Here is a 22,366-nt window from a genome sequence, read left to right as displayed (position 1 = left end):
TAGTTAGTTACTAAGTAATAGTTATGTATATATATATATATATATATGTTGTTCAACTGCCATAAATACTTTCTTCTGTTTAAAATATCAAGTCCGCCATACACAGCCACGAACCGTGGTTTTATGTCTTCTGGAACTTGGACGATTGGCTACTCGATTTGGAGTTCCTCCACCTGCACTGGTGAAACTGGATAAGGAAATTGATGATCAAGACTATGGAACAGCCTCGGAAACCGAATCGATATCTTCTGTTTCCTCTCCTTCGCGCATGCACAGTAGAACAGACTCGACTATGTCCGTAACAAGTGTCATCAGCCCTGGACCTATAACAGCGCCCCCTACACCAAGTCCGATCCAAAAGCGCATTGTAACACCTATTAGAAATCGTACGAAACTCTCAGAGTTGGATAAAAAAGTATGGATTGATACATTCCAACGTTTTTTGTTTTGTTTCAAATTATGTATTGAAATTTTAAACTAATATCTAATGAGAAAAATTAAACAACATTAGATCACTACTCCCACTTAGATCAGATTTCAGGGATACCACTCCTTCTAAAGAACACTAGGCTAGAACAAAAATCAAGCCATAGAATATTGAATAATTAAATAAAATTCCTTAAAATGATTAATATAGATAATTAAGAATGCAAAAAATGATACCACTTTGTAAGATCATAGAAAAAAAAAGTCACTTCCCAATAATACAAAATATTCTAAGAGACTGTTTGCAATTCAAATAGTGCAACAAATAAGACTTCTTATTTTTCTTTTTGATTGCAGGTATTACAAATAACAGCCAAGGTTCTACGAGACGGAAGTCAGATCAAGAAAATCTCAGATGGCCGATACACGATTGGTGGAAAGAATATTTTCGTAAGAGTAAGTATTCATGTGATATTCTTTTGAGGAAAAATATTCTCAAATATCTCATAATTACAAAGTAATTCATATGCTACTGACTGTACTGTCAAGTAGCACAGCGGTATGTCTGCGGACCTTGTGCTTAATAATAAACATAAACAGTACTGTCATAAACAGGCAATTTTAGTTCAGTTCTTGTACAATAGACGTGTACTTACATATTCTTTAGACGTTCGCTAAATATTTTCAAATATCTCATAATTGAAAAATAATTCATATGCTACTGTCATAAGTGTTTGTTTGTAGTTAAGCACAAAGCTACACAAAGGGCTATCTGTGCTCTGCCCACCACGGGTATCGAAACCCGGTTTCTAGCGTTGTAAGTCCGCAGTCATACCGCTGTGCCACTGGGGTGTACTACTGTCATAAACGAACAACTTTTGCTCAGTTCTCGTATAATATGTGTACTTGCATACTCTTTTGACGTTGGAAAATATTCTCCAAAATCTCATACTTCAGAACAACTTTTGCGCAGTTCTCGTACAATAGACGCGTATTCATAAATTCTTTTGGCGTTCGGTAAATTGAAGTTTGCATGGAGAATAAAGTGCAACATCTCTTCCCATTTCAGGTAATCAGTGTCTAGCCACGCAGTAAATGTCGGTTGTTTCTTTACAGCTTTTGAAAGAAAATCATATTGTTGTTCGTGTGGGAGGCGGGTGGGACACCCTGGAGCATTTCCTGTCCCACCACGATCCGCATCAAATAAAGACTCCGCAAAAACCGACTGCTTCTGTAAATGGACGTACCCGATCATCTACACCTGTAATTAAAGACGGAGACTCACCACGAACAGGATTTCAAAGCAAAACAAAGTACCGAAGCCCATTCCTAAACGTCACGCGCAGCCCTAAGTACAAACACAGCTGATCACTTAGTACAAAAACATCGCTTACTCTTCACTAGCAAACAACTATTAAAATCTCCCCTTTCAAACATTGCGCTAAGAATAATCTAAAACAAAATCGTTTCAGGATCAAAACAACAAGCGTTTTGTGATACTTCTAATATAAAGAAATATCCATTGTTTTCCAAAGGCTCGTTCAGATTCTTCATCTATCAAAACTAAATATTTTTCATTTCATCTTCGATATAGCAATGTGTTTGTTTGTGTATTCGGGTATTGTATTAATTAAGAAAGTCTTTTCTGACAAGTTTTATCACAGTTACAATTTTGAAAGCTATTTCACGAAAATAACAAATCGTAAAATTGTCTTCAATCATCGGTATCCAAAATTACTTGCGCCTTTATAGCAAGCCTTGTTATCATTGTAATCACTCATTAAAGCTCACAAAATCGATGCAATATTTCTTACTGGAAGATATACAGGTTGGAACAATAGTTACTATACAGGTGGTATTATACGGTTGGTACGGCTGGTATGATAAAGTTGGTATTAAATAAAATGTTACGAAGACCAATGAAACCAGCTTAATTACTGTATGTTTCAGAATAAAAGTTAGAAATGAAACTGAATGAAACGATTTTTACTCTACCATGTATATACTTTTTAGAGTATCAGGTTGAAAGAAGTTAATTATTGCTACTAGCTCCTTTATGTTCTGATACTTGTATTAACATAACACAATGTTTAGGGACAACAAGGAGTCAATTGGTCTATCTCGACTGTACCATCCTCTAAACTAAAATATTATTTTTTTAAATCTTAAAGTCAGCCCTTATCATTCACATAGTTATCAAGCTTTCTCTTAAACTCACCTAAATTTACTGCCTCCACAACATTTGAAGGCAACCCATTCCAAAGGCCAACCATCCTGTTAGAAAAATAAAACTGTCTTATCTGTGCCCCTAGCCCTACTATTCTCGCCTTAAATATGAAAAAGATGATGCATCAACACTATCAATTCTCTTTAAAACCTTAACCACATCAATCATATCCCCTCTAACTCTTCTTTTTTTAAGAGAAAGCAGTTTCAATGATCTTAATCTCTCTTCATATGACAAACTCTCCATCCCAGGCATTATTCTAGTTACTCTCCTCTGAACTCTTTCCAACAATTCAACGTCCTTCCTAAGGTAAGGAGCCCAAGACTGAACACAATATTCCACATGTGGCCTAACCAATGACCTATACAATAAAATTATAACTTCTTTAGACTTGTATTTAATATTTCTGTAGATACAACCTAAAATCCTACTTGCTGTACTACTAGCATGCTACTAGGATGGTTTAAGAGACTGATCAACCATTACACCAAGAACCCTTTATTTTATGAAACTGTTAAGGTTATTCCCATCCAAATTATACTTATAATTCAAATTATGATAATCCACATGCATTATCTTGCATTTATTATAATTGAAACCCATCTGCCATTCATCTGCTCAACTCACTAAATGATGTAAGTCCTTTTGTAAAGCAGCAACATCCTCTTCACAGCTAGCAACACCCAAGACCTTAATATCATCTGCAAATTTAACTAATTTATTGTCATTCCTTCATCTATGTTATTGGTGTAAATCAAAAAGAGCAAAGGACTTAAGACTGAGCCCTGAGGTACCCCACTTGTGACATTAATCCAGTATGACTTAACTCCATTTGTAACAACTCTCTGCTTTCTTCCATACAGTTATTCTTCTATCAAATTAGCTAACTTATCCTCCACACCTATAGAGATAATTTTTTACAAACCTTTTATGTGGCACCTTATCATAGACTTTCTGAAAATCCAGAGCCCGGCATGACCAGGTGGTTAGGGCACTTGATTTGCAATCTGCGGATCGCGGGTTCGAATCCCCGTCCCACCAAATATGCTCGCCCTTTCAGCCATGAGGGCATTATAATATGACAGTCGATCCCACTATTCATTGGTAAAATAGTAGCCCAAGAGTTGGTGGGGAGTGGTGATAACTAGCTGCCTTCCCTCTAGTCTTTCACTGCTAAATTAGGGACGACTAGCACGGATAGCCCTTGTGTAGCTTTGCACAAAATTAAAAACTAACAAACAAACTGAAAATCCAGATATACCAAACCTACACCTTTACCCTCATCTACATAAGCAGCAACCTTTTCAAAGAATGTCAAAATATTTATAAGGCAAGATTTTTCCTTAGTGAAACCATATTAACTATCCAAGAAAATTTGTTGAATGATTTAGTAAAGCAGCATATTTTATCAGATTTTCCAAAACTTTCCCACAACTGATCTAAGACTAATAGACCTATAATTACTGGTACAATTTTATTACCTCCCTTGTTTGTTTGCTTTGTTTTGAATTTCGCGCAAAGCTACACGAGGGCTATCTGCGCTAGCCGTCCCTAATTTAGCAGTGTAAGACTAGAGGGAAGGCAGCTAGTTATCACCACCCACCGCCAACTCTTGGGCTACTCTTTTACCAACGAATAGTGGGATTGACCGTCACATTATAACGCCCCCACGGCTGAAAGGGCGAACATGTTTGGTGGGATGGGGATGCGAACCCACGACTACCTCCCTTGAAAAGAATAGTGACATTAGCTAACTTCCAGTGCTTTGGCACTTGCCTACTATTGAAGGACTTACAAAAAAATAGTAGCAAGTGGTCCACATATCAAATCTTTAACCTCCTTCAAAATTCTTGGTGAAATATTATCTGACCCAGGAGCCTTATCATTTTTTTAAACTTTCCAATTTCTTTAAAAGCTCTGAATTAATGCAATTATATTGTACGACCTTGTTTCCATCTATCAAATGTTCAAGATGAGGAATACTGCTTAAATCTTTATTAGTAAAAACTGAAGAAAAAGCATAATTTAATAACCCAGCCATCTCTTACTCATCAGATACAAGCTTTCCTTTATCCCTCAAGTGTTCTACCCCATCCTAACATTTTGTTTACCCTTAATGCACTGAAACAAATCGTTAATGTTAATTTTTACATTTTCAGCCAACCTTTTTTCATACATACTTTTTTGATGTCCTAATTTCCTGTTTGACCAAATTTCTTGATCTTCTATAATTTTCTAAATCTCCCATCATACCGATCAGTTTAAATTTTTTTAATTTATGATACTTTTCTTTAATTTTATCTCTCATACCCTTTGTGAGCCAATCTGGTTTTTTACTTACAGCTACCCTTTTCTTTCTATAAGGAATATGTCTATCTTGAATATTTAAAAATTTATCCTAAAAATTCTCCACATTTGGTCAGTGTCTCCAAATAACTCAGCTGCCCAATTCACAACAGATAATACTTGTCGCTTCCCTTCAAAATTTGCTTTTTTGAAATTTGTAACCAAAAATGTGTAATTTTTGCACTGGAAAATAATAAAATGACAAATTATACCACGAACAAATATTTTGCACTTCTTCAATGTTAGATATCGCGCGATAAGTTTTTATAGCATGAAAAACTTGTGAAAGGAGCATATGCTTTATTTTAAGGATTTTTAATTTAATGATTATTGTATCTCTTAACACAACAGCATGTTTGCTTACCTAGAAATGTAGGCAAAAAACAACAACAACAACTAGATACTCGGATAACTATGTTGTTTTATTAACTTGAATGTTAAAAGTTATATCAAACTTGTCACAACACTCGTGGAATTGTTTTATGATAAATGTATGAGAATTCAATGAGTTATTTTTGTCATGGTTACCGCCTTCTTACTCTCGCAGGATTAGAGAACTTTCAAGATTCACGAAGTACTATATATATATGTGTGTGTGTGTGTGTTTAGAACGTTTTAATATTTTAGTGTTTCTTTGAAACGTTTTATAACCAATAAAGCCTGCACATTTCTTAAAGTTTATGATACGTTTAAGGTAATTAAGTTCCAAGTATCAGGATCTCGAATACACCAAATATTAAAATACTAGAGTGATTACAATAAAACTTAATAGTCTGTGGGAACTTTGTTGTTAAATGTTATTGAATTATTCCTATTGCATACAGGTTCATTATGATTACTAGCGACTTTTAAAATGATTCTACATATATGGACATTCATATTACAATGATATAATTATTTAACACATTGGAGACGAATTTATAAATGTTGATAACACTTGTGAAATTACAAGAAGACCACAAAGCGACAGCTTTATTAAATAAAGCTTCCATACGGTTGGCTTTTGTGATGTTCTAAATATCCAAGTATAAAACTTGTAGCGAAGAAATAACTAAATTTTTATCAGAAGTTTTTAATAATAAAGTTACTGCATTTTTTCTCTTTGGTTTTAAATTTCAAAATTGTTAATAAAAGTCTTCAATTTACCTTTCAAGAAACGCAAGAAAAATTCTTAGATCGTAAATGAGAACCATTTTGATAGCGTATAATACATTTCTCCTGAACGTTAATCATATTTTTAAGATCATCTCGAAAAAGTATACTATTGATTCATTTATTACGAACTATGAAAATGTGGACATGCTATATAATGTTATATACAAACTGAATTGTGAAAGATTATATCATACAAGTTTCCATACTAATGGTCAAGCAGAACGAATAGTAAATGTATATATTGTCCACGAGCGTTTCTTACTCTAACCACATATAATATTTATAGGCTAAATGACAAACAATATGAACTAATCAGCAAAACTAACAAATCGTTTTACAATTAAAATGGATGATAATTCACACGAGTGTTTTTTTTTTGTTTTTTGTAAATAGAAAAGCCATTCGTACATTTCAAAAAAATAAAATAGGTAAGTGAGATACTGATTCCTATTTAAGACTAAACATATCCAAATTTAACAAGTAACATTTAATGGAAATATTGGCATGTGTCTTACAACATGCACTTAAGATTGAAAGTAAATATCACTAATCATGATGTTCTGAAGATGATACTACTTTCCTTTGTTTATGTGTTAAATACATAAAAAGTAATTCATTTCACTTTCAAAGTTAACACTGTGGGTGTAAACAGTCTTTAATTGTTAATTTTGGTTTTCGAATAACAATAATAAGCATTTTACTATAAGTTTATATATGTATATATTCGCCTTAGTAAAAACTAGATAGTTATTAATGCATTCTAAATTTTTTTAAACAACTTCACGAGCATAAGCATTTACAATTCATACTTCTGCGTATTTTGCCGCATGAAATTCTGAAAACATAATATTGATATTAAAAGACGTAATCTGAAAAAAAAGAAATTGCGTATCTAAATGTAATTTGGTAAATGCAAAACATACTTGATTATTTTAAACGATAAAATAAATAAAAGTATTCATTATTTGTCTACAAGATATTTTATGTGTTAAAATGTTATCAAGCTTTCAGCTGTGTACCCAAGAAATAAATGCAAATTATATATATATATATATTTGAGTAATGTTTTAACTCGTGTTAATTTTTTTTATGTATTTGGAAGTAGCTCTGTAGGAACTATAAGGTCTTGATAAATAGTCAGATACAGATTATCTGTAGCTCTCATTTAGATTATATATCTCACTTTATATATATATGTGTAGATAGATAGGTGTCTATAAGATTTTAGAGCTTTATAAAGCAGTTAAAACTAACACATGCTCTTTGTTTAGATGCAAGTGTTGTTAAATAAACACGTTTATAAAGTTAGACTTGATAACAGTCAAACTATACGTTAACGGATGTTTAGAATTTATGAAAAGTTTCTAATGTAAGTAGTAAAGACAATTTTGTGTACCATACCAAAGAAAAATAAACTATTCCTAATCTGTTTGTGACTATTACTTGTATCATTAAAAATATATCTCAGTATCAGTTGATAAAAAGTTCTAGTGGATCTTATTCTATACAATAAGAAACAAGTCTCCTGAAAATTCAGGTATATTCAAGAACAAATATTTGGAAAAGAAAAGTTAATTAAACTTTTAACGGAGTACTAAAACGCTCAACAACATATTTAATCTTACTTCGTCAAAGCAGTGCCCGGCATGGCCAGGTGGATAAGGCGCTCGACTCACAATCTGAGGGTCGCGGGTTCGAATCCGCATCCCACCAAACATGCTCGCCCTTTCAACCGTGGGGGCGTTATAATGTGACGGTCAATCCCACTATTCGTTGGTAAAAGAGTAGCCCAAGAGTTGGCGGTGGGGGGTGATGACTAGCTGCCTTCCCTCTAGTCTTACACTGCTAAATTAGGGACGGCTAGCGCAGATAGCCCTCGTGTAGCTTTGCGCGAAATTCCAAAACAAACAAACAAATCGTCAAAGCATAGTTTCAAAGTCATTTAGGGAATATAAACATAAAATATGAATAACGTTGCTTCAGTATCATTCAAATCACATTGATATACTCTGTCTTTTCTTGAAACACATTAAAATACTTAGTAATCTAATAAATATTGCTTTACCTTTAAAATACAACAATGGTTCATGATTTTGTATTTTATAGACTTCAATGGCTTACTAAATGTTTCATAGATGGCGTCGCTGACAAGATATTTCAGACTACAATGTTACTTTTAAAAAAGCAGCAGTTGAACTTAGTATTAACCCTCTATTGCATGCATTGTAAAAATACGGTTGAAAGTGAAGTGTTCTTTGAATTTCTTACATTAAACAGGTCTATATTACACAAAAAATATGTTTTTGTGAAACAAATTTTGGTAAATCACTAATTGGTACGTTACTTAGAAGTAAGATTGTTTAATTGATGAACCAACAAAAATAATTCCATGGTTTAATAATGCTTGAAGACGGCTTGAATGGGTAATGAAGAAAAACTTTAATATAAGTTTAACATAACAGCAAATGTACAACGTTTCGACAAGGTTTTGTCATCATCAGGTACTTGTATTAGTCTCAAAGTGGATTTCTCGTCATCGAATTTGAATTTCATGGTTTATTTAGAGTGTTACCTGGAAGTAAGAACACTCAACGGTACAATCGAATAACTTGTATGTGTATGAAGCAACAAAGATAGATTTGTTACCTATACGTTACAATGAACAATAAAGGGGTAACAAGATTCTTCTAATTAGTTTGGAGCTGACACAAATGCTTATCAGTTTTCAATAGTGTGGCATTAAAACTGCAATGTGACGTAAAGAAAACATATCTTGCTTCTGAAAGATTTTACAGTGCTTAAAACGTTTAAATATGAACGCATTATTACATATATGTTACAATTTGTATTAATATTTTATTTCCCACAACTAAGACTTTTCCAAGAGTGATATCATAGCTGCAATATCACACTACAAAAAACTAGTAAGCAGTTTGGGGTAGATCTGACCTAATTAATATAATCTTGTGAATAGGTTTTGTTTGTTTTTGGAATTTCGCGCAAAGCTACACGAGGGTAATTATGTTTGAAATTATGAACATTGCTCAACATCATGAAAATTAAACCTTATTTTCAATAAGCAATCCTGAAAAATATTTGGGGGTGCTTAACTTTTTTCCAGGTGTATATATACCCAAGTACAGAGTTTAACAAACTCTTGGGTAATCCTAATTGAATGGATGGCATCTCCAGGTTTCACCTGAGTGAGCTTTTCAAAATACACGTGAAGAATATTACTGGTACTAATGACCATCTTACAATATGTGGTTTGTTCCTACTTCAGCTAAATTCCTACAGTTTTTCCATAAATTTGTAATCATGTTATTCACACTTTAAGTAAAAGACTAATAACAGTGATTAAACAGAACACACAAATTATTTAAGAGCAATAAGATTTTCATATGAAGTATTCAAATACAAAATTATATATGTAAACATTTTTTTATTTACTATCTAAAGTTATTGTTCAATTGTATTTATATACAGGAAACAAACACTTATACCCCAAAAAATACTGAACAAGTACAACAATATCAAAATGTCAATGAAAAAAGGATACATCTTCAAACATTTTCTTATAACTGTAAATAAAATCACTATCAAAAAGTGAGGGTTAAATCTCAAGCACTTAGGAAAACTAAAACACATATCTCCAATCCCAGAAAGAGAGAAAAATCCTTGATATTCTAAAAATTTCAAAGTTTTACAAACTTGTGTTACTAGCTTATGGAAGCCAGTATTTTATTTAAGGTTGTCTTTTCACTGAAACTTATATTGTGATATTTTGTGTATGTGTATGGTTGTTTCAAATACAATAGCTTATTAAGTATTTGTGTATGAGGTGAATCTTGCACAGATTCAACCCCGAGTTAGATGAATGACAGAAAATTCTCCTGAAGAAGAATAGTCAACTATTTGAAAACACTCAAGTTTTGGATCTCGTTTGAAAACATTAGAAAATTATATAAAATAGTTATTTGAAAATGACATTTGTGCAGTAACAAATTTAAATAAGGAATTTATGAAAGCTTACCATCATTTTCATTACAAGAGACATTAGCAAAGTTTTTGATTTCCTCTATGGAATCCTAAAGTATGTAAAAAAAACAGCAACTTTTCAATACCAACTTAGTTACAAGTAACAGAAAACAATAAACAAACAAACATGTAAAATAAAGTAGTACAACAGTTATTATGATATGGTTATGTTTATAACCATATTATTATGATTATGTATATAATGTTCTGACCCTAAAGAAAGAGAATCATTAAGAGAAAGTTGTAAAAAAAACACAAAAAACATGAACACCTCCTTTTTCTCAATAAAAAAAAAATACAACATGATTTACTGTCAATACAAATTCATATGTGTGCAAACATGACTATCATATGCTTCTACAGTCTTTTAGTTTACAATGAAATTTTTTTGAAAAGGAACCCTCTTGCACAATTAGTTGCTGATTCCCAGCTCTTTGTTGTTCAATAAAATCTAGTTTCATGACTTCACATTCCATCAAAATGACTCAACTTTTTCCTTCAAAAAACTACTTATAAAGATGAAATCACTTTAATGTGCAATAAATGAATGTTAAAAATCTATGTACAGTTTCAATAATTTGAATTAATTAAATTCAATGGAAATTTTTGCACAAATCTAAATTGATAACATGTTTAGTAAATGAGTCAAAAAGATGCAGACTACCACCTAACATTTGCTGAAAATAAAAGCTACATACTTACTTAAATTAAAAAAATAAAAATAATTTTATTAAAAAGTAAAATGATAAAATGTCAAAAATAAATTAACATTGCAAACACACTGCTTACCATTTCTTCTTTAGCCCTGCACAGTTCATCAACACACACAAGAATTGCCTTTTGGTGGAATTCATCTTTAACACCTATGCTCTATTAAAAACAATACACAAAATCAGAACACCCAAGAAAAAGGTTTTTAAATTAACAATAACACATTTTTTTCAAAATGGTCCACAGAAATTCTTTAGGTTGAACACTTAAATTAACATCATAAAATTTAAAAAAATGACACTATACAAAATACTGTATCTTACAGCAACAATCAGGTTTTGTTTATTTGTTATTTAGCACAAAGCTACACAAGAGGACTACCTGTGCTTTGCAATTTCAAGTCCTGAAACTCAATTTTTTAAGGTTCTAAGCTCTCAGACTTACCACTATGCCATTGGCAGACAATGATTAGGTACACAAGTCACTTATTTTCAGGTACTTAAAAAAATGCAAAACATATCTCTATAAATGAAAGTACAAAAAATGCTTAAATTATAATAAAATACAAAACATCTTTCTTTTTATCAGACATTTCAAAGTATAACCCACAGAATTACTAACTCTGAGACGAATTTGTTCACTTAACATAACTTTTACCTCCTAAATGTTTTGTTAAAATCCAACATATTCAAAACACACTGACAAGTTCTAGAACATTTCCCTACACAATTCTGGACAAACATTTTTTTTTTATGTTTGTAACCCTAAGCTGAATTTTTTATGAATTTTCTTTTTCCTTTATTACAAAAAATCAAACAGAAATTTGTAAGTTTTTCCTCATTAATTTCTAAAAATTCAAAATTATCAAAATATTCTTTGACTATGTTTCAGATGCAAATATTTTTTCATTTTATAAACTAAAAATGTTGGTATACAAACCTAAGGTACTATCTAATATGAGTTTACTTTGTACAGTTTTCAGGTACAATAGATATTTATGTTTTAACTTTTTCATACCAGTTTAGGAATTTTTCAAACAAATTTACCAAAGGAGGAAACATATTTCTACACAATGGTGAACAGTCCAAAATAATACAACAACAATAAAGAGATTTTTACAATACTGATAAGTTTAAACTTTCTGATTCTAATATATTAATTAATTTTTATTTTGATACATTAAAAAAGCAAGTTGAGACATCCAGAAAGAATATTGCAAAATCATAAAAAATTTAAGAGTATAAAAATTAATTATCCTTTAAAGATTTGTTTTTATTATTTCTGTAACAAAAAAATAACAGTATACCATTAAATAAACATTCATGAATCACAATACTACTGCTCTACTAATGTACCAAAAATCAGAACTTATGAGATGAAAAAATAAGGCACCTCCCAGAACTCATCATTAAAATCATAAAAAATGCAAACAACACATTATCATTCCTATTTTTTTTATATTTTTGCCATTTTTATAATAAATAATAGTTTGTTATTGTTACTTGTTTTCCCAAACCAAAGATTCAAGAAAGCTAAAAAGATGACAATAAGTTAATTATTTACAGTATATATACTGTTCTAAGGTAGAGAAGCAGACACATTTTTGAAGATAACATAAAAGTAAACACATTTATGATAAAATTTAGTGGTTATCACAGGAATGAAGACTCAAGTATTTAATGGAATCTAACAAATGCAATCAGAAGGTAATTATTTTCACTTTAATTAAACAATATATTAATCAAAGTGATCAAAATTTATATTAATAACAAAGAAAATAACCTTGAAATTTCCTACAGCTAAGCAAGGAGATGAACAGATTACAATTTAAGGCTAAATTGCTACAAATAAACCAGGAAACATTTACACAAGTACAAACACAATGAGTAAAGAGAATCACTACAGTATTCTACGAAGGCATGCAGCACCTTTTAGTATTAGATATACTGGCCAAAGATTAATTTTCCAACAAGATACAATCCAAGACATACATTTAAATTCTGTCGAGACTACACCAACACAAGGAATAACACGATATATCTACAAAATATCATTTAGCCATCACAATGAGACTTACCATCTAATGAAATCAACAAACACGTGCAACCTATGACAACACATAATGTAACACAACTGTGGCAATACATCCTGGTATGCCCTAACACCTAGATAACACTGACAAGAATACCATTAAATAGCAAAGTTATCATAAGGCCAAAGGTGGCTATTTGGATGCATCTAATGATTAAGTGAAAATAGTTTGACTATTGCACCTGTAGGAGTCCAATTAAATAATTTTGCCTTTAATGTTATTATATAAAATAATTTATTACAAGTGTGTATTTTAATCTTATCTGCAAAAACTTGTCATGTTTGCTTCCAAATCTTGAATGGTAGTGTTAAGTTAACAACAACTTATAAATTATCTACTTACAAGTAATTTCTCTTTATCCAACAAGAAGAGATCTGAGCCTTTTATGTTTCTAAACCTAAAGAGTTCAGCATAGTGGTACAAGTTTAAGGCAGCCATCCATTCCACAACATTGGCTGTTGACCACTGGATGACTGGCTACAGGAAATGAACAAAGAGATTCAGTTTGTATGTAATAACATTAAAATAATGGGTAGCTCACACAACATAGCAAAAGAGATGTTGCTGTAATTATATGAACTATAAACCAAAAATTGAGCCCTTGTACAATGTTAATAAAAATACCATTATAGCACTTAAGTAACAAAAGACATGCATAACCATGTTTATATAACTGACAAATAAATAGCTGATACAGATTACAATTAACATATGTATGTGTATAAAATATTACTGGCCCTGAATTATTTAATCAGAAAAATTATGAAAAATTCAATCCACTTTGAACAATAAATTGGTACTGTGGAAAAATCATTTTCACAAATTGAATTAAGATTACATTTTGATGATGCCCAGATACTTTAAAGTCTTGTTGATGCATTTTATTGTATACTGAATTAGTCCTCATGCATGTGAACAGTTTTCATATTGGTAATATAGTTAAAAACAAAAAAGATAAACAGCACCTGTCTAACATTAGCAAAATCTTCTTCAGACTAATACTTTCCATAACATCTGTTCAAAATTAAATAAATATTAGTTTAGAAAATTTGCTTACATACACATTCACTGGCTAAACACTGCCATTGTCAAATATTAAGAAGAGTTCATTATCAAACCTAATGTTCAATAGCTGGTCTCCTAACTTGTATCACAGTTGGTTCATGCTAAAATAAGTTTATGTTTCAAAATATATGTGGTTTGTCAGTGAAACTGCACACACAAAACACAAACAATCATAAGTAATGACTTATTTCATTTATCTTTATAATTAGTTTCATTAAATCTTAATGGTTACAAGGTTTTAGAAAGTTTGAATAATTCTTTGAATTATAAGTATATTATTTTACATTCTTAATGTAAGGATGAAGGACTAACTTAAATCTCTTAAGCTGACTAAATTTTTTGAGATATTAATAAAGACTATGGTTAGTATTAACACTGAGGATATTCAAATGATAATTCAATGTACTAGAATAATTAGCTGATTTAATTTTCTTATGTACTGATTCATAACAAGAATTTCTCATCAGTTATTTATATTATTTTGGTTTTGATTTCTGTAGTTAGCTCACAGATTCATCATACTTTAATCAACAAACTGAGTAGGGTTGACAATTTCAGGAATTGTAAATGTAGTGAAAAAGGTTTTGTAATTTATAAGCTAATGTAATGTCATAAAGAAATGTAATAATGAGTTCAAAGAGCAAGTGTAGTATGAAACTGTCATACAGACTTTCTTTCTAATGAAATATTTGTGCTTGTATTAATTTGTTTCAAGTAAAACCCAAATTTGATACATTTTCATTTATAGAAGTGGTGTTCTATATTTTTCTATATATGGACAGACAAAATGTTTGTTACAAAAGGTGTTTTGGATGAACAATAATAACACATTTTCACTCATGACCTTAACATTAATGTTACATAGTTCCTACACAAAACTGTGACTGTTAACATATGATGGTAATCAAACAATTTTGAGTAACAGTTGTTATTTTAACATTCTGCTAGACTGTCTTACAGTAACAGCCAATTCAAAGATCAGTGATCCATGCCATCTCAGCCACACCTATGTGTAGATGTATAAAAAACAAAACAAAAAAAAACCGGTTTCTGTTGGTGACCCAGCATGGAGACTAAACCACCTTCATGAGTGTTATCAGCCATGCAGATAAAAGATGTCAGATAATTGTGTGTCTTAAGAATAATGACAACCTGGAGCAATTAGTTTTCATATACACAAAAGTCTGTTTAACCTTGTTCAATCTTTTTCACCATTAGGCAGATTCTTAAACAATTTTATTTACTAATTACTAAATAGTATTAGATACCCAAAGATAAACGGTGATAGGAACAGATTATTGTAAAAATTACACGTTTCCTAGCACATCTTAGTGTATACATGAATACTGATGACAGAAACAAAACAGACATTAACTTCAAATTTGAAGATTCGTGGAAGAATTTTCATTTTGTTTAAAATTTGTAGCAGCCTCAAAGGTATCTTTCAGCTAAACTATAAAGTTCGTATAAAAACAAATATATTTTATCAACGTAATTGTATGACAATATGAATATGTTGCCCTAGTCAATCATGAATTATAAGAAAGTACGAACATTTAAGCTTTTCAGTGTTTCATTCATTGAAATATAAATAAGAAGACCTTTGTAATAATATCCCGCATTATTTAAAATACAATTTTCATAATTCAATGGATTTTATCGCATATAATTAATCCGAGAATGTATTATCGCACATATTACTTTCTTACCTCTGGCATTCAAGAGGTGGCACCACATATTTTACTTTCAACAGTTCAATTTTCATAATGATAATAGTAACATTCGATAAAAAAAACAAAAAAAAACTCATTACAAGTTTTACTACCATTACTATTATATATGGGAATAATTTACCTCTATACGTACAGAATTCCTTAAAATAAATCAATAATTTCCAGCTTTTGGCACAGTTATTATGTATTTTTTCAGACTGTTGCCATCCTGATGATATTTACAGAGCTAGAAGTGGATTTAGACCTCTAATATTTTATCTTCAACTTATATGTTAAATCCAAGTGCGATACAACAAAAGGTATTGCCCATAAATATAAAAAACGGAGGCCAAATGATGAACACTAGAAGTAGCACAAGTCCTCCCAAACTATAATTTAGGTCGTTTTGAATAGAAATATAAAACGGAAGTTTAATCGTTTAAAAATAAATCGAATTCTCCTCCAATCCAGATAAACATACGTAAATCCTCCGTTACAGAATTATAAGACCACTTGCTTACCGAAAGTGTAAGTAACAGCAAGTCACTTCAATTTGTTATTGTAGCCAAAAATGCACACTCCCAAGCAACATGCGCAAATCACGCAAGACTTGTCCTTGTACCTTGACAGTCCAGTAAAACAAAAATGGATTCAGAGACACACAGCAACTGTATACATGATGACTGTATACTTCAATACGTTTTAACAACCACTTATATGAATAACTGATTCTAGTTAGCGTTAATCATTTTTTTTAATAATTTCTTACAAGAGGTGCAAAAACAACTTGCGGAAAATATTTCAAGTAAATAATTTACCCAAATTTAACCTTGTAACTATCCTTCAGCTGCACGGCATTGCATTTACAGTCTTGATACGAAATACTAGGACAATTTTTTAAAAATGTATTATTTCCTAATAAAAGTATTATTTTACACTATTATTACAAAATATTAAAATGTATCAGTAGAAAATAAAATCGCTTGGAATCACACTGCTCCACTCTCATAGCTAAAGATTCATCTAGATGTGCGTACATTCGAGTCCCCGTGTGGGGTAGTGGTAAGATTACGCTAAAATACGGGGTTCGATTCCACGCGGTGGACACAGCAGATCGCCCAATATGGCTTTGCTCTAAAAGAAAGAAACAAACAAAGCTAACATTCGTTTGCATTTTTAGTTGTCCCCAGCGACACAGCAGCAAGTATGCGAACATTATAACGCTAAAAACCGGGTTTCGATACCCTTGGTTGGTACAACACTGTGTAGCTTTGTGCTTAACTATAAACAAAACAATTTTTCAATTATTGCTTTGTCTATCTGCATCCGTCATATACTTGTCATAACTATTGTAATGAAGAGTACGAAAAGCGAAATAATTTCAAATTGACTTTATTTGTCTCACCGTTCGCATCTGTAATGCCAAAGGTACGAGTAAAAATAGTTTGGTGGGTGCCCGACTTCGTGGGAGCTTGGAATTTAGTGCCACTAAGTAAGCGTACTTTCCTCCAAATTTCCCATAGTTGATCAGTGTCAAGTTCCAAATAAGAAATAAAAATATTAAAACATTTTTTTATCTACAAACATGGCAGTAAAAGAAAGTTAAAATAGTTCAACCAAAGAAATTTTATTCATTTAGGTAGTAATAGCACATATTAACAATATGTTACATTTTTGTAATGTCATTTCACCGTTGCCAATGTATCCAGGAACACAGTAGGTATCAGTTAAAAGTTTATTAAGAGGGAAGTGGATGAAATGTTTAAATATAATAATGAGATGCAACATTATCTTATTGTGGATTGTTTTTCCGTTTCAACAGACACTTACCCACACAGATTACTTTTTACCCGCATGCATAACTTGTGTGTTCTGCGTGTGTATACATCCGCTTATATTTACATTCTGGGTTTGCTTTTTTATTGTATAACAGTAAGTTTCATATTTTATATTACTTTTGCACTATTTTATGTAAACTCTGGCTTACTTGAGTTTTCATTTCGTTTCTGTCTTGTCTTTCTTAAGCTTAATTTTTGTGATAGACATGAATTATCAGATAACGCGTTTTCCTGTTCACAGATCAGTCTCTTCTACAGTATAAATGGGGCAAAACTACGTAATATGACATCTATGATAAGTTATCTATCTCAGTAACACCGTTGCGTTTTAATACTGTAGACATTGTATATTTCAAGTGCATTATGTCTGACGATACGGTGTTACAAGAGTTTCAACAATACAAGACAATATCAGATTTGGTTTGATTTGTTTCGAGTTTCGCCAGCTTATCCGTCCCATGAGATACAATTTTAATAAAAGTTTCAAGAACATTTAATAAAACAGAGTATGTATGGTCTTACTAACGTTTTCATTATGCAAAAAATTCGACTTTTGCATCCCAAGAAGCAAATCGACAAAAAACGAATAAATAAAATAATGCTTAATGTCCTCCAAGGGACGTTACAATTTGGTGCACATTTTTAAAGTATGGTTTATGTAGTTCTAAAAATTCCTTAAAAATAGCCCCCGATATGAAGTTATAAATGAAACACTCAGGGTTTGAAAAAAACAAACAACAACAAATGTTTGTGTATCAAAGTTTCTTATGAACTTCATACGAGGGGCGTTAAAAAACAAAATTAAAATATAATATGACATGGTTTCCAAACGAGACCCAAAACTCGAGTGCTTTCAACAGTTGACAATTTTTCTTCTGAAGAAGAATAGTGAATTATTCGAAAGGGCTCGAGTTTTGGGTCTCGTTTGAAACCCATTACACTTTATTTTGTACGTGATCCTGTGTGCTTGCTTTTTAATCAGAATATATAATCTGTCAGACATGCTTTATAAGAACTCGCATAGTAGATAAACAGTTACGATACTAATTATTCTATGGTTCGACTTATTGATATATTGGAACTACTCACTAGTTACCTTATTCACTTTAGCAGTAAGATAAGGCGATCATCAATGCTTTGAAGACAATTTTCAAACACGAGAGCAAACTACAGATTTCAACATGGTAAGACTAAATTATGTTTCCATGTTTCACGCAAAGCTACACAGGGACAATGTGTGTGTTGCCGTCCCTAACTTTGAACTGACAGATTAGTGGGAAGGCAAGTAGTCAAAAGCAACCGATGTCAGCTTTGGGGTTATTCTTGTTTGACCGAATAGTTGATTTGACTTTGACCGTCACTCATATAAAGCGTATCAATGGCCTGGAGCGCGGAGCGCGTTTTTACGGCAAAGGGATAGAAACAGAGATGGCACATTTAAAATTCACCTACACAATATAGTTCCATGCAACTATTCTACCCCTTCATTCTAGTTGACTCAAAAAAAAGATAAAAGTCTCCTTGAAATATATATATTTCAAAAGAAGCAACAATAACAAAACTGACTCCATATCTACATCACTATTTGGAAAGAATTTTATCTCAGAAAAAACACAACATGCGGTTTAACCTCCGAGATAGCAATATAACAACTAATGAGACTGCTATTACACCCATTGAAATAGGGACACAAGTTACTGTAATATGTAGTCATATTGTTCTTATGACGTTGAACAATAAATTAAAAGTTCAAATATAGACAGGCTTTCAGCACTTTTCGTATTACAATTTTGATATAATTGTCCCTCTTTTCTCTGTGCATGCTATAAATAGTTTATTAAAAGCTCTTCAATTATTCATTTTATACCGAAAACATAAACTAAAGTTTCTCCAAGCACAAGATAAAGCATTACGTAAAAATAATATATATATATATATATATATAGTTAAAAGAATGTTTCTATTAAAAAAAGTTGTCTCAAAAGACCTTCCCATCAGCGGCATCATCTGTTTAAAAGAACTGTTGCAAGACAGTACATATAACAATACTTCCACGGAAAGACCAAATACTGTACCAAAGTAACTATCAGACTTCAGTTGCATTTTTCTCCACTGATATGTCACATAGTCGACATGACGCTAACCTACTTACAATAATGACCTACCTACCTCTACCAGCTGCCGAGCGTGTTTAACACTTCCATCCCTGACCCCATTTCCTGAGCAATGAATTTATTCCATGCAACTATTCTACCCCTTCATTCTAGTTGACTCAAAAAAAAGATAAAAGTCTCCTTGAAATATATATTTCAAAAGAAGCAACAATAACAAAACTGACTCCATATCTACATCACTATTTGGAAATAATTTTATCTCAGAAAAACCACGACATGCGGTTTAACCTCCGAGATAGCAATATAACAACTAATGAGACTGCTATTACACCCATTGAAATAGGGACACATTTGATAAACTACTAACCACAGACAGGCAACACGCGTATAGAAACAATTACGACGGACGTCAAACTTATGAAGATAGATATTTAATCACAATGAATAACAACACAGGCCTGCGAGTTTAAACTTCATAAAAGTTGTTTTGGTTTTAATAACGAATTTTCCATAATTCAGCTACGTAGATTTTGAAAATAATATTATTTTTTTTTCTATAACGTCAGGATGTTTTACAAATCGGGAAAAAGCAAAAACTCTTACTTAGATCAAATTATTGTTTCGTTTACCACAATGAACATCTTTTATAAGTATGTTTGTTAACAAAAATACAAATAAATTGAAGAAAATGGAAGAACACTGATGTCAAACGAATATGCATCCTCATTCATCCTGATCTTATTGTGTGAAATTACGTCTTTTAGTCTCAAAACTACGTGTTGTGGTCTTTCTTTTATGTATTGTGTTATGACGTTTTGTGAAAAATCTGTACGTGATGGGAAAATTTGATATTATTTTCGGATTCAACGTACAGGAATTACTGCAGAACATGTAAATTTTAAAACACAGAGACCTCAAGGACTAGGAAAACAAAGTTCATACATTGGTATGTTGGCACTTTCTATACTTACAGTTCCAAAAATAAGTTTTAAACAAACATTTAAACTAGTCTAGCTGTTAATTTATATTATAAGCTTTGTTTTGACATTATAATTTGTTCGTTAGCTAGAGGGTTCATGACTGACGCTATGAATTGTTTATTTGTTGTTCAGCACAAAGCCAAACAATGGGCTACCTATGCTGTGCCCACCACGTGTATCAAAACCCGGTTTTTAGCGTTATAAGCCATGACGCTAACATCAACTAAGTTAATAGGAGTAGACCTAGAATATTCGAAATTGACCTTCATACAAACCTGGTGACTTTGCGAAATATCTACAAGATTTGGCGTCAACTTTTCTAGATAGTTCGCAAAGTCACTATAATTTCGTGATGTCACCTTAAAATATTCTAAGCCTACTCCCACAAGATTGATCTTAGCAACATGCGCCCTCTAGCTAACAAACAAATTACAATATTAAACGGGTTTGAAGGGAAGCTTCAGTTGCTACTCTACACTAAGCATAATTGCATGCCACTTGATATAGGCGTTATCGTAACTAAAATAACATTTTTTTCTAGGTAAACAAGCTGGAAATCGAGTAAAACTGGTGTACACACAAAACCTTATAGAGGTCCAATATCTTGTAGAAATACAACCGAATAGTGTTTGGTATTTCGATTAAAAAACATCACACGTGTTTTCAAGGCATAAATGCTTCAACTAAACCCATCAATTCTTGTTACACAAACACACACACGAACGACAACTATCATAAAGACGTGATTTAAGTATGTAGTTCTTTCAAGTGTTGATTAAGAAGGAAACAGGTCTAATAATACATATTGCATGATATATGTTATCACAACGACAGGAACATTTTAAACGTAAAAATGTAGAACCTCTCTCTGCATACGCTTGGCTCCTGCACATACACCGGGAAGCGGCGGTTACACAGGAAGAGGGAAAAAAAAAATCTTCCGTGAAATCTCGTGATTCAGAAGCTGTCACGCATACGCTAAGAAAATAAGTAAAAATATTTAAACTAGGAAAATTATCTATTTTTGTTACTGAATTCAAATATAAAAGTAATTAAGTTTTCTGTTTTTCATTAACTTCCATCAATTTTTCTTGGATATATATAATTTTTCAGTTTGTCCGGGCAGAGACCACATTAATAAACGCACTATACTATAATTGATTGTTTATTAATTACATTATAACTATGAAGTAATACGACCACTGTATTACGTGATGACAAGTGTATACTTTATTTTCTAAAATATTTGATAATGTCAATGTGCTATAAATACCTAATAATTATTACGTTGTAGAAGTAAAAATTACTTTTACTAATCAGCCACTGCTTTTTAATCCACGTAAATAAGTTTAAATTTCAAAATGTTAATTTTAACACTCGAAAAAAAGACTAAACGTGCATGTGCGAATTCAGTACTAGAGTTCTATTACTATAGTAGCAGAACTCTTTGAGCCTGTAATACAAAGCTCCATATAACGGCATTAACACAATTTTTATATTGAATTTTTTCTGTTTATTATGCTAATTTGGCAAACTAAAAATGTTCTGTTTTTTTAATTCTTTATTAGCACTCACTGGGAGAATGATCAAAGTTTATGAATTTAAGCTTTAATTCACTTAAAATATTGTTACGTCTCCGTTTGATTTTCCGTAACTTCGTTC

General features: G+C 31.6%; 1 protein-coding gene across 2 annotated transcripts in view; it reads right to left on the bottom strand.

Annotated features, from left to right (window-relative positions):
• LOC106475163 (phosphatidylinositol 3-kinase regulatory subunit alpha-like) overlaps positions 1-22,366 on the bottom strand; it is a 95,192-nt gene that overhangs the window by 31,474 nt on the left and 41,352 nt on the right. For both annotated transcript variants that reach the window (XM_022380388.1, XM_013935863.2), the window contains 3 exons: positions 13,338-13,472; positions 10,982-11,062; positions 10,188-10,242 (listed from right to left, as the gene is read on the bottom strand). In XM_022380388.1, the coding sequence (XP_022236096.1) occupies positions 10,188-10,242; positions 10,982-11,062; positions 13,338-13,472 (271 nt within the window). The remainder of the gene's footprint in view (positions 1-10,187; positions 10,243-10,981; positions 11,063-13,337; positions 13,473-22,366) is intronic.

The sequence above is a fragment of the Limulus polyphemus genome, unplaced genomic scaffold, assembly GCF_000517525.1.
Source record: "Limulus polyphemus unplaced genomic scaffold, Limulus_polyphemus-2.1.2 Scaffold145, whole genome shotgun sequence".
In the NCBI taxonomy this organism is placed as follows: domain Eukaryota; kingdom Metazoa; phylum Arthropoda; class Merostomata; order Xiphosura; family Limulidae; genus Limulus; species Limulus polyphemus.
The sequence above is the reverse complement of the archived record's forward strand: the minus strand, read 5'-3'. Positions and strand labels throughout refer to the sequence as shown.